General features: G+C 36.3%; 1 protein-coding gene across 1 annotated transcript in view; it reads right to left on the bottom strand.

Moving 5' to 3' along the window:
* The window catches only part of SCAPER (S-phase cyclin A associated protein in the ER), a 459,896-nt gene that overhangs the window by 118,938 nt on the left and 326,328 nt on the right, over nt 1-14,630 (bottom strand). The window contains 1 exon segment of the mRNA XM_029238862.1: nt 12,663-12,786. Within this exon segment, the coding sequence (XP_029094695.1) occupies nt 12,663-12,786 (124 nt within the window).

Raw genomic sequence — 14,630 nt, 5'->3', positions numbered from 1 at the left:
TTTGCAATGTTGCTCTTTATATCTTCTAATACTGTTATATATTAAACTCCTCTTCGTTTGATATGAATGTAGCTATTCTAGCTTTTTGTTTTGTTTTGTTTTCAACTCATATTTATATAGGTCTGTGTTTTTATATTTAAGTACATCTCATATATATAGCATTTGGTTGAGTCTTGGTTTTTACCCTTTTTGACAATTTATGCCTTGTAACTTTTTCAAGGAAAGTTTTGCACATTCTGTTTAGTATAATTATTGATATATTTGGGTTAGGTCTGCTGTTTCATTGTTTTCTGTCTGTCTCACTGTGTTTTGGAATATTGAGATATATTACAGAATTCCATTTTAATTTACATATTAGCTTCTAAGATATTTTGCTAGTAGCTGCTCTAAGGGATTATAATACACAATCTTAACTTTTCATAGTTTACTTAGAGTTAAGATCGTACCACTTTGTATAAAATTCAGAAACTTTGTAACCTTATAGGTTTTCTGTCCTCCCCATCCTTTATACTATAGTTATCATATGCAGTACACCTAAACATGTTATAACCTTATAAGACAGTGCTAAAATTTTTGGTTTAAACCATAACATGTACTTTAAAATTTTGTTAAAGAAACAAAGAGGAAACAAATCTTCATTTCCAGTGTTCTTCATTCTTTCCTTCCTAAAGATAGCAATTTTCATTGGGTATCATTTTCCTTCAGTCTGAAGAACTTTAGCATTTCTAGTACTGCAAATCTGTTGTCAACTAACTGTCTTAGGCATATATTTTAAAATGTCAACTGTATTTATTTCACCTTTATTCTTGAAGGATTGTTTTTGCTGGATATAGAAATTCTGGATTGAATTTTTTCTTCTTCTAGCATTTTGAAGATGCTCACTGTCTTCTGGCCTCTGATGAGACAGATGTCAGACACTATCTGAATCATTATTTGCCTGTATGCAGTGTGACAACTTTCAACATTTTCTCTTTTTATTATACTTGGTTTTTTATCAGTTTGGCTATGATTTACTTAGGCATGATTATCTTTGTATTTATCCTTTTGGAGGTTTGTTGAACTTCTGATTGAATCTATATATTTACGACTTTTACCAAATTTGGAAAAAATTTAGACATTATTCTTTCCAAAATATTTTAATGCTTCATTCTCTGTTCTTCTTCTGGATATCCAATATATATTACACTGTTTGATATTGTCCCACAAGTCCCTAAGGCTCTGTTCTTTTTCTTTGTTTTCGTTCCCCATTCCCTCCACCACACACATTCTTCAGACTGGTTAATTCCTATTCATATAACTTTAAGTTCAATAATATTTCTTCTGTTACCTCCATTCTGCTGTTAAGCCCACTAGTGAATTGTTTTTTAAAAACGCATACTTATTTTGTAAATAATTTTACACTTCTCTCAGCCTTCCCTAGTGTTAACACCCTACATATAACTATAGCACAATTACCAAAACCAGAAAATTAACACTGATACAAAACAATGAACTAATCTACAGACCTCACTAGAATTTTGCCAGTTTTCTCACTAACGTCCTTTTTTTCGGCTTCAGGATCCAATCCAGAATCCCACACTGAATTTAGTTGTCACATCTCTTTAGTCTCTATGAGTTTTTCAGTCTTTGCATTTCATAAGCTATCTTGTAGACTGTCCTCAATTTCGATTTTGTCTGATATTTTCTCATATTTAGATGGCATTTTTGGCAAGAGTACCACAGAAATGATGATGTGAGCTTCTAAGTATATAATATTAGAGGGTAAATGATGTTGATATGTTCTATTTCTGGTGATGTTAGCTTTGATCACATAGTTAAGGTAATATCTGCCAAATTTCTTTATTGTAAAGTTTCTATTTTCCTTCTTTGTAATTCAAAGTATCTCATGTGGAGTTATTTTGAAACTTCGAAAATATTCTGTTTCTCGTCATACTTTTACTCACTAATTTTTGCATCCGTTGATGATTCTCTCCTGCAATAATAATTACTGTGGTGTTTGTCTAATGTGATTTTTCTATTTTTCATCATTCCCTCTCATTAATTCATTTGGTGAATTTTTAAATTCAGTTACTGTATTTTTCAGTTTGATTCTTTTAAAAAAGCAGGCATATGACTTTTCTGGACTCAACTGGAAAACTCTATTCTTGGATAGCAGCTGAAATCTCAGTTCAGTTTGTCTTTAGCTGAGGCACTTGGAGTCTGTCCCACACATATATGGTACCAGGGTCATTCAGATATTTATAAATAATTTAGGGGATCCTCCTTTCTGGCTCTCTCCTTTTTGAATATCAGCCTTACATCCTAGCAGTTGTCTTTGCCCCAGATTCTGTCTTCTGGTTCTTTAGGCCAGAAGAATTGCAGATTTTCTACAGTAGTTCTAGTCATCCCATGTGGTACCAACTGTGGCCTGCCCTCAGGCTAAAAGCCATAAAACCAGGAAACTCACTCAATGCTGTTCCCTTCTTCCAAGTATCTATTCCAATCAGAATTTGTCTGCTTTTGATTGGTCTCTAGTACCTTCAGGTAGGTTTTTTTCATACTTTACCCAGAGATTATACTTGTCATCTGCAGGAGGGTCAGTCTGGTAGGAGCTTATTCAATAATATCTGAAGCAGTGCTGGATTATCTATATGATACTGATTCTTTCAAATATGTTAAGACTTGCTTTATGGCCTAGTGCATAGTCAATTCTTATAAATTTCCCATGTGAGCTTATAAAAAATGTATATTCTCTAACATTGCCATACGGTTCTATCTATGTGCATTAAACCAAGTCTGTGAATTGTTTTATTCAGCTGTGTACATATTTAACAATTCTGTCTGCTTTACCTACCATTTGAAAGCAGTGTGATAAAATCTTCACTATGATGCTGCATGTGTCAATTTCTCCCTCAAGCGGTCAACTAATGATTCTAGGTGACAGTAATAATAATGATGATGATACTATTTCATATGACTGCAGTAGAAGGGCAACTAGAATTATAATCTGACCCATATTCTTTCACTAGGTCAATTTTGAATGTAGCTTTGAGGGTAAAGTTCTACATCAGTTACAATATCCTTTAACTGTTCTCACCAAACTTACATTAGCGGTGTGTCATGTAATATAGTAGAAAGAAGGTTAGGTTGGGATTTTGGAGACCTGAATTTGAATCTCAGTTCTATTGGTAACAGGCTGTGAGACTTTTGGCAAATACCCACCCTATACATCTCCCATCCTTCTCCTTTTTTGAGTTCCATTGTCCTCATTTGTAAAACAAGGAGGACTGGACTAGACTAGATACTATGAAGGCCTCCTCTCTGTTTCTGATATACTCTGTATCAATGAGCTATATAGCCTACTAGACACAGAGTTCACGTTGTTGATGAAGAAAAGGGTAGGGTGTCCTTGACATGCTGAGCAAGTGCCACATAGTGAGGAAAGGAGAAACAAGATGCAAGTGGCATCAGGAAGAGCAATATTACCAGTAGAGTTGAAGGATTTCTGCTCCCTGTAATTAACTATTAAGTCCATGTTCTGGCTCCTTGGTGCAAAGAAAACAATGTGGTGAATGGCCAATTCCAGGCCTTTGTTACTGTAATGAAAATGAAATAGGTACCTGCATGGCTCTGCACACGACTCAGTGAAAAACGATCCCCTTGCTGTAAGGTTGCACTTATATTTTCTTTGTTTGTACACAGGGCTTTCTTGTCACATTCTGAAGTGCTCACCAACAGTCTCTTTGATCCAACACTACCATATCAATTATTTAAGGTTTGTACATCACTTTTCAATTAACAGTTTCCTTGGCTCCAGAAAATATATACACACAATTTATAAGAGTATTCTTTAAATATTCCATGAGGAACAGGTTACTATGAATTAAAAATAAGAATGCTAATAAAATATGTAATGCCTTTTAAAGTGCAATGAAACATCAAGAAATTATAAACCTTTTAATTAAATGCTTCTTCAGTGTATCTTACCCAGGTGACAATATTAAACATGTATAAAATTAAAGTCACAAAAATGTTACTTTATCTCATTTGTCAACTCAATAAGGTGAGGACACATCAATTTAGGTTATACGAAGGGATGTCCTGGTCAGGGACTCAGGAGACTAGCATTCAGGTCACGGTTCTATCACTAGGTAGTTGTATGATCTCTTTGCCACATCTCAATTTACTAATCTGTAATATGGACTATTTAGAATTTGTTCAACATTAAAAGTCTATCAATCTATTTTCACAGCACTCAGTAGTACCTGTACTGGTCTTTTTTTATGGTAATAAACACGTAACATAAATTTACCATCTAACAATTTTAAGTATACATTACAGTCTAATTAACTATATGCACATGGTTGTAAAACAGATCTCTAGAACTTTTTCATCTTGCATGACTGAAACTCAATACCCACTGAACAGTAACTTCTCACTTCCCCTCACCCCAGCTCCTGGAAATCACCATTCGACTTTCAGTTTAATGAGTCTGACTACTTTAGATATCTCACATAAGTGAAATCATGCAGTATTTGCCGCTCTGTGACTGGCTTATTTCATAAGGTTCATCCATGTTGTAGCATACGGCAGGATTTCCTTCATTTTTATGGTGAACCAATATTCCGGTGTATGTACATACATTTTCTTTATCTACTCATTTGTCAATGGACATTTAGGTTATCTCCACCTCTTAGTTACTATGAATAATGCTACAGTGAAAAAGATAAAATAAAATAATGCTACAGTGAACATGAGAGTGCAAGTATCTATTTGAGATTCTAATTTCAGTTCTTTTTGGGTAAATACCAAGAAGTAATCCCATATGGTAGTTCTATTTTTAATTTCTTGAGGAACTGCTGTTACTGTTTTCCAAAGCAGCTGCACCATTTTACATTTCCACCAGGAGTGCACAAGGGTTCCAATTTCTCCAAATTCTTGCCAATACTTGTTACGTTCTGTGTTTTTGATTTTTGGATATTATGCATTTTGGATATTAACCCTTTATCAGATATATATGTTTCAAATATTTTCTCCCACTCTGAAGTTTGCCTTTTCATTTTGCTGATTGTTTCATTTGCTGTACAGAAGCCGTTTAGTTTGATGTAGTGCCACTTGTTTATTTTTGCTTTTGTTGTACTTTTGGCATCATATCCCCCCAAAAAAATCCTTGCCAGGACCAACGTCAAGGAGCTTTCTCTTCATGTTTTCTTTTACGAGATTATGGTTTCAGGTCTTACATTAAAGTTTTAAGTCCATTTGGAGTTAATTTTTGTGTATTGTGTTATTTTTGTGTATGGTCCCCACCTTTTTGGTACCAGGGACCAGTTTTGTGGAAGACAGTTTTTCCAAGGACTGGGGCGCAGGGGCAGCGTGTGTGTGATGGCTCAGATGGTAATGCGAGCGATGGGGAGTGGCAGATGAAGCTTTTCTCTCTTGTCCGCCACTCACCTCCTGCTGTGTGGCCTGGTTCCAGGGGTTGGGGACCTGCTGTGTAAGATATGGGTCCAATCTCATTCTTTTGCATGTGGATATCCACCATTTCCCAACAGCATTTACTGAAGATTACCCAACAGCATTTATTGAAGAGACCACCTTTTCCTTTGTGTATTTTTGATGGCTTGTCAAACCTTAGTTGACTGTATATTTGTGGGTTTACTTCTGAGCTCTCTATTCTGTTCCACTGGTCTATGTGTCTGTTTTTATGTCAGTTTGCTTTAATCTGAATTATTTCCTTCCCTCTGCTAACTCTGGGCTTAGTTTTTCTTTTTCTAGTTTCTTGAGGTATAAAGTTGTTTGTTTGAGATCTTTCTTCCTTTTTAATGCAGGCATTTATTGCTATGAACTTCTCTCTTAGCACTGCCTTTAAGCATCTCATAAGTTTTTGTATGTTATATTTTGTCTCAAAGATACTATATAATTTCTCTTTTAATTTCATTCTTTGATTCACTGGTTTTTTCATGAATTTGTTTAATTTCCACATATTTGTAAATTTTCCAGTTTTCCTTCTGCTATTAATTTCTATTTTCAATCCATTGTGGTCAGAAAATATACTTGGTATGGTATCAGTCATCTTAAATTTGTTGACGTGTTTTGTGACCTGACGTGTCCTGAAGAATGTTCCATGTGTGCTTGAGAAAAATGTGTATTCTGCTGCTGGTGGGTGGAATATTTTGTATATGTGTATTAGGTCCGTTCAGCCTATAGTGTTGTTCAAATCCTCTGTTTACTTAATGATTTTCTTTCTAGATGTTTATCCATTATTGAAAGTGGGGTATTGAAATCCCTTACTTTTACTGTGTTACTGTCATCTTCTTCCTTCAGTTCTTTTCAATGGTTGCTTCTTATATTTGAGTGCTCTGATGGGTGCATATGCATATACATTTACAATTGTTATACCTTCCTGAAAAGTTGACCTTTTATTACTATATGATGTCATTCTTTATCTCTTCTGAGAGTTTTTGACTTCAAGTCTATTTTGTCTGATATAGGTATGGCCACCTCTGCTCTTGTTTGGTTACCATTTGCATGGATTATCTTTGTCACTTCTTTCACTTTCAGCTTACGTGTGTCCTTAAATTTAAAGTGAGTCTGTTGTTGACAAATGAGTTTGATCCATTCAGCCACTGTATGTCTTTTTACTGGAGAGTTTAATCTATTTACATTTAAAGTAATTATTGATAGAGAAGGAACTACTATTGCCGTTTTGTTAATTATTTTCTGTCTTGTAGTTATTTTGTCCCTCATTCCTCTCCTGCTGTCTTGCTTTGTATTGTTGATTTTTTTTTTTGTAGTAACATGCTTTGATTCCTTTCTCATTTTCTTTTGAGTATCTTCTATAGGTATTTTCTTTGTGGTTGCCACTGGGTTTACATAAAACATCTTATAGTTATAATAATCTATTTCAAGCTGATAACAACATCAATCACATACAAGTATGCTACACTTTTACTTCTCTCCCCCAATATTTTATGTTACTGATGTCACAAAATACATATTTTATATCATGTATCCATTAACATACTTTTATAGTTATAGTTATTTCTACACTTTTGTCTTTTAATTTCTATAACAGAATTAACAGTGATTTAACCACCCTCCCATTACAGTATTACAGCATTCAGTATTTGTCTATATATTTACATTTACCAGTAAGCTTTATACTTTCATATGCTTTCATGTTGCTATTTAGTGTCTTTTTGTTCCCAATTGAAGGACTCCTTTTAGAATTTCTTGTAAAGCAGGTCCAGTAGTGGTGATGAATTCCCTTAGCTTTTATTTATCTGGGAAAGTTTTTATTTTTCCTTCATTTTTGAAGGATAGTTTTGCTGGATATAGTGTTCTTGGTTGGCCTTTTTTTCTTTCAGCATTTTGATTATAACCTCCCACTCCCTTCTGGCCTGTGGTGTTCCTGGTGAGAAATCCACTGATTGTTTTATGAGAGTTCCCTTGCATGTGACAAGTTATTTTCCTTTTGCTGCATTCGAAATTCTGTCTTTGACTTTTGATAAGTTGATTACGATGTGTCTCTGTGAGATTCTTTGGGTTCATCAAAGTTAGGATCTGTTGGAATTCTTGAATTCGGATTCCCTTTCCTTCACTAGATTGGGAAATTTTAGGCCAGTATTTATTTAAATAAGCTTTCTGCCCCATTCTTTCTTTCTCTCTCCTTTTGGGACTACCATAATACATACATTGGCCTACTTTACAGTACAGCATAAGTCCCTTAGGCTTTTTTCATTCTTTTTCCTTTTTATTCCTGACTGGATAATTTCAAATGACCTATCTTTTAGTTCGATGATTCTTTCTTCTGTTTGATCAATGCTGATCTTGAATTCCTCTAATTTTTTCAGTTCAATCCTTGTATTCTTCAGCTCCAAAACTTCTCTTTGGTTCTTTTTATATTTTCTACCTCTTTGTTATTTTCATTTTGTTCATATATCATTTTCTTGAGTTCATAGAACATCCTTATGATGATTATTTTGAATTTTTTGTCAGGTAATTCATATACCTGTTTCTTTAGGGCTGGTTTTGAAGATTTATCTTGTTCTTTGTAGGGGCCATGTTTCCCTTTTTCTTTGTGTGTCTTGTAACTTTGTGTTGGGATCTGCACATTTGAAAAAACAGGCATGACTTTTAGACTGTACATACTGGCTTTGTAAAGGGGAAGACACCAATCACCTTGACTAGGGAATCAGGCATTCTCTGACACTTTTGTAGGGGATAGGACTTCTCTGGGCCTGCCTGAGCAATTCCTCAATTAGAAAGGCTTGCTGGTTTCTGTTTCAGGAGATTATAATCTCTTGCTCCCTCTGGTGTCTGCCTGCAGCACTGCAAGTTCTCTGGTTCTCAGAAGCAAGCTGCCTTGCTCTCTCTTGTTCTCAGGGGCTGCCAGGCAGCCAAAGTATGCCAGTTTCCTGTCAGTGCCATAAGTCAGGTGAGACAGATACAAGTGCCCTGGCAGCCCTCCAGAAAGCCAGAATGCAGGACTCACACTCAACTCCCCTCCCTCCTAGAGGGGAGAACCCATGGCCTGGGGTATTATCTTCCAGTGTGGAGCTGTGCCAACTTGAGAGAGGGGCGATCATGAGTAAAGCAAAACAGTTCTTCTTACCCACATCAATGTGGCTGTTCTTGGCTTTGAGATCATCTGGGGTACTGCAATATCTTAACTGTTTACCAGAGTTCTCACAATGGTATTTTGGTCTGTATATAGTTGTTAAGTATCTCTGTGGGGAATGAGAACTGGGACTTCCTATTTTGTCAGTTTGCTCTTTTTCACTGGTCTTTTTATTGCCTTCTAATGTGCATGTCTGGTCTCCTCAAGGAGACATTTTGAAGGTAGAGGCCTACTTTTCTATGCACTGAAATGATTTAGGTACAGAGAAGATTCTTAACAATTATTTATTGAATGAAATCTGCTTTAACATATTTTAAAGTTTTCATACTTTTTGGAAGATAATACATCTCTGTTAGCCTTCATCCTAGATCATGCCTGTCTAAATGTACTGTTTTTACAGGGCTCCAAATAAATTCCTCAAGACCTTATCTTAAAAATCCTACTTTGAATCTGTGCTGCAAGAAAAAGCACATACTTTTACAGTGCCACATATGCTAATTTAGCTTTTGTAAAAATCATAATCCAGAACTGTAGAATTTCCATCCTTCCTCAAGCCATGGGCAAATACAATTTCTTCCCGAAAGCCTCTCCAATGCTCCAATTAGAACTCATTCTTTCATTCATCAAATATTTAACAGGCACCTCTTACGTGCCAGGCACTCTTTTAGGCTGTGTGGGCTACTCTGTAGCTCTGATTACGTTACAGAACTTCTCATAGCTTTTCTTTAATGTTAATGTATGTAAGTTGTTCCTTCTTCAACTGTGGGCTTCTAGAGGGAAGGAACTGTGTCCAATTCACCTCTGTAACCCTGGAATCTGTACAATGCTTTGCACATAATTGAGATGAAATACAAGAGTGCTAAAACAAACTCCAAACAGCTAGATTGGGGGAAAATAAAGTCTTCTAAACCATCTCAGTTTGCTGAAGAGCCAGAAAGGCTGAAGTGCCCTATAATCAGGTGTCATATAAATTCCACCAGATCTCAATTAATTAGCTTCTTTTATGCTTCTTTCTAATCCTTCTGGAAAATGTGTTGATGACTATTTTCTATCCTTTACTTAAAGGTACTAACAAGTTAGTGATCCATATTTCAGTTACATGTATATCAAAACAAGTCAGCAATAAAAATGGAAATGCACTCAAGTGATTTCCAGAAAAATAAAAATCACCATCACTAGCCACCACCACCCTCCACTTCCCCAACTTAGAAAACATACCCTCCTCTCCCAACTATCACATACTCTATCACAGCGGTATTAGAATTGACAGCTAGAGAATGAAAAGCCAAAAGGAACAGCAGAAACCAGAAAGTGCCACATATAGGGGGGATAAAATGTGTTTGACAAACTAATGTCCCAGGATCCCAGTTCTAAACTGAACAAAATAAACATAGAATGTGGTGAAATCCACTGGTTGGGAGATTAAAAGCTTTCTGAGTGTCAAGAAACCTTGAGGTCACAAGTAAGGGAATATTATTCAAAGAAAACTGGGGATTTCAAAATACAGGGAGAGGATCAAGCTACTTTTACAAGCTCCTGGCACATAGTAGGCACTTAGTAATTGAAAGCTATTATGAGAAGCTAAGGTCTAGCTCAAATGTCCCTCCTTTGTGATGTCTCGGGCAGAGGCTACTGAGCTCCTTCCTCTGTGCTCCATTATACTCTGTACAGGTTTCCAACACACCATTTTTATATGCAATTTACATGTCTATTCCCACTCCTAGGCAGGAATTTCCTGGATGACTGGGATCATGTCTTATGCTTCTCTGGAACTGGAAATAGTAGGCGCTTACAATTATTAAGTGAGAGAATAAACAAACTACCTCATACAATAAGAAAAGGTTTCGATCAGAAAAGAATGAACAGCTAGGATGGAAGATCTTGTCTATAAGTCTTCTTGCTCATTCCTTCACATTTCAAATGTCTCTTTTGTTACTTGTTCTGTTCAAAGTACATTTACGTATCTTCTTCCATTAGCAATATAGAATAGGTTTCACAGAGTAAATTCTTCCAGATGATGCACCATGCAACAGGGGGAGAGCATGGGGTTTGGTTTTATAGTTTTTGCTTCTTATTTTGAAATAATTTTAAATTGGTAATGGAAGAATATAAATTATATACTTTGTACAGGACAAGTAACAAAAGAGAATGGCTTTTAAATGTGAAAGAATATGCAAGAAGACTTAAAAACAGGATATGACGCAAGAATAGTAGAGTTCCCTTCAGCCAGTACCCCTACTGTTAACATCTTACAAAACCATAGTATAATTACCGAAAGCAAGAAGTGAGCCAATAAAATTAACTATTCTATAGACCTTATTTGAACGTTCAGTTTTCTCACTAACGTCCTTTTTCTGGTCTAGGATCCCACATTACATCTAACTGTCAGATCTCCTTAGTTTCCTCCAGTCTGTGACAGTTCTCCAACCTCTCCTTTTCTTTCATGACACTGACACTTTTAAAAAGTACTGTCAATTTTTGTGTAGAATGTCCCTTAATTTCGGTTTGACAGACCTAGGTTGGACTCTTGACTCCGTGACTTACTATCTATGTAGCCCTGGGCAAACCAACCTCTCTGGGACTCAAGTTTCCTCATCTGTAAAATGATATAATAATACTGACTTTCTGTCTTAAAAGTTAAATGAAGCAATATATATTCAAATACCTGGAATATAGTAAGGCCATACCACAAACGCTAAGTCTTTTCTCCTTGCCCCTGCCTTTCAACTATTTCTGATAGAATTTTGCTAAATGTGTAACCCATATTTCAATGCCTTCTTTTATAGATAAAACCACATATAACTTAGCCCTCAAGTGATGACTCCGTGTCATCACTATAAATAGCCATTATTGCACTGTGTAACAGTTCTAGGTCTGTGTTTTTTGTTCTCTCTCACTGCAGTCCCTTCTCATTGTCAGTATACCTATGTGTAAGGGCCTCATCATTTCCTTTCTGATTTTCAGCTTGAAACATATGGGGTTCCATTTATTTACTTATATATTCATCAAAGACATACTGAAGCTACTGTGTCAGGCCCTGTGTTAGGATCTCGGAGAAAGTGATAAATTACCTCCTGTCCTCCTTGATTTTATGGCTAGCTGGGGAAATGGACAAGTAAACAGTTAATTACAATTCAATGTGGTTAATTCTATGAATGACATAATGCAGAGGAGCATATAAGAAGAACACCTAACCTGGACTTGGGGAAAGAGTCAGGCTGGGGAAGGTTTCATAAAGAAGGTACCATTATGTCTCAGTAAAGGTCTGCAGAATGTGTAGAAATTAACCAGATGGAGAAGGAAAGAGAGCAAAAGGCACACAGTTTAGGATGAGCTATTAGAAATACACGCTGAGTAAAAGTAGATCGGTTCTGAAAAATAAATCTCCTGTGTTATAAACCTGCAGCTTGAGAGCGATTTTGTGCCAATACCTCAGGAGCTCAGAAACTTGACCAAGAAAATTCTGGCCCCAGGGCTGTGTTCTGGAGACTGCAGTTGACAGGCCTAAACCTTTGGATATTATGCTGAGCTTACCTCTTTCAACATCTGTGAACCGAAGTAAAATTTAAGGCTACAATTGGCTGCTTGTTCCCATTTCAAAAGTATAACAGGTTTGCCCCTTTCTGACAGAGGAGTTTCTTGCTTCAAAAAAATATATCAATGGTCATCAAAAAGTCCTTTTTAAACTGACCCTTTTAACTGAGCTGGTAAGATAGGTTTTGAGACTTTCCCAGCTGTCTTCCCTTCTACAGCACTCATTCCTACGGCCTCAGAGGTTTGCCTTTGAGCTTAACTGATTCCAAAGCCCTAGTCTGACCATGTAAATTTATGATATCAGCAAGTGCTACAAGTATATTACCCATCAAATACTGGAAATTAGGAGAATGCAATATAAGATTTTCAAATTAAGAGGTTTTTCTGCCAGTTCCTATTTTACTCTCCCAATCATCTTCACTTTTTTTTTTTTTCCCAATCTGGAGAGTAAATAAGCTTTTAGTTTTCTCCACAGGGGATATTTCTCAAATCTTAGTTGCTTCTAACTCAAAGCAATAATATTACATACCGTCAACTGGTGCATGAGGAGGTCCATTAAGAAGGTAATCTTGTTACTAAACAGAACATCAGTGCAGTTTTCTGAACAGTTATTGCAGGTGAGGTTGTAAACATTGATTGCATTGCAGAGAGACCTAACAGAAGGAGAAAAACACCACTTATAAAACTCGTGCAGCTCTTCTCTAAACAATTTAAAATACATAAAATGAATGGTATAAAAGCAACAGGCATGGGATAGAAGTCACTCTAAAAAAAAAAACAAGCCAAATATTACTAGGTACAAGGTCCATCAGCTAGATATAAAAGCTTGTAATTTTTATCCACAGCCCAGTGTTCGTTAGTAACTAATTCTTGCCTCTTATTAATTTCTTAGTTGCAGCAGCAGGCAATGGAAATGTACTTACCAGTCTACTGACAAGGTCTTAATAATCTAAGATTAGATATTACCCAGGAATTTTGGGATCTAGAATTCTTTGAATAATACCTAGAAAAAAAGGTCTGCCAAAGCTCCTGTTGCTAGATCTCCTGGTTGACAAGGGTAGATGATGGAAGAAGGGAGCACACATGAGGAGAAACTAGAGGCTTTCCCTGTGAGACAAGAACTGCAGAGTTCTGGGGAGTGAGCACCACACCTGCTCAGAGATTGAGCAGGGGAGGACCTAGAGAGTAAAACAGTCTAAGATCAAACCCATCAAAGAAATGTTTTTTTTTCCTTAAGGATTAAAAAATTATATGCCACTGTTCAAAGAAACATTTGGAGCAACACTCAATGGGTATTCTTCTGAGTGCTTTGAAAACTGTGATTAACCTGCATTGCCTGAGTGATCAATGTTGATTCCTGCCTGTCTGACTAAATCTCCTGCTTAAGTCCTATGTATAAGTGTTTTGATTTAGTCCCTTACAACCAATCCTCTAGAACAACAATTCTTAAAGTGTGAACCATGGACCAGTAACATCAATATCACGTGGGAACTTTTAGAAATGCAAATTCTCAGGTTCCACCCCAGATTACTAAATACTAGAAACTTTGGGGGTAGAGTCCAGCAATTTGTGTTTTAACAAATTTCACAGGTAATTCTGATGCATCTTCAAGTCAGAGGACCACTGTTCTGGAATAGGGGCTCTAGAGTTTGACAGAGCACTAGCATCACCTGTATATCTTCAAAGATATATACTTGCCTGAGTTCCTCCCCTGGAGATGCTAGTTGGGGAATGGGAGGGCTCTAGACATCTGCATGTTTCAAAAGTTCTATGAACAATTCTGATGTATAGCTAGAGTTGAAAAGTACAGGTCTAAGAACCAACAAGTGAGTATTCATTCATTCAACAAATATCTAAGTGCCTATGATTTTCCAGGCTCTGTGTTAGGTGGACAAGACAGACAAGCTCTCTGTCTTCATGGAGCTGATGCTCTAGTAGGAGAAAGATGGTGAAGACAGCCCCTCTTGTACTTGTAATCATCTGTTTGTCTGACATAGTTGTATCTTGCTTCACATAATTGATAGGTTCCTGAAAACTGAGCATTAGAAAACACTGGTTAAGAGTAGAGGTACTGGAATAAGACACTAGGTTAGAAACCCAGTTGTGCCATTTGAGGTTTTAGCAAGTTACTCATTTAATATCTTAGCATCCATTTTCTTACCTATAAAACTGAGATAATAATACCTAAGCTTCACATGGTTATCATGAGAATTAAATGAAGTAACAGATGTAAAATATTATACTTAGGACAGTGCCTGGCACATGCTTAAATACTTAATAATGATAGACTTCGTTAGGGTTATTAATCTTATTATTCTTGTTAAGAATAATGCACAAATAAAACATTAAAAAATCCAAAGTGTGCTATAGAAGCTATTATTTCCAGGATAATAAAGCACAGTGTGTCCCAAATTTTTTCATGGCATACTGGCATAAACAACGAAAGGGAGCTTCCCTGGTGGCGCAGTGGTTGGGAGTCCGCCTGCTGATGCAGGGG

The sequence above is a fragment of the Monodon monoceros genome, unplaced genomic scaffold, assembly GCF_005190385.1.
Source record: "Monodon monoceros isolate NGI ecotype Baffin Bay Population unplaced genomic scaffold, NGI_Narwhal_1 Super_Scaffold_21, whole genome shotgun sequence".
NCBI classification, from domain to species: domain Eukaryota; kingdom Metazoa; phylum Chordata; class Mammalia; order Artiodactyla; family Monodontidae; genus Monodon; species Monodon monoceros.
Note: the sequence above shows the minus strand (reverse complement) of the source record. Positions and strands in the feature narration are given on the sequence as shown.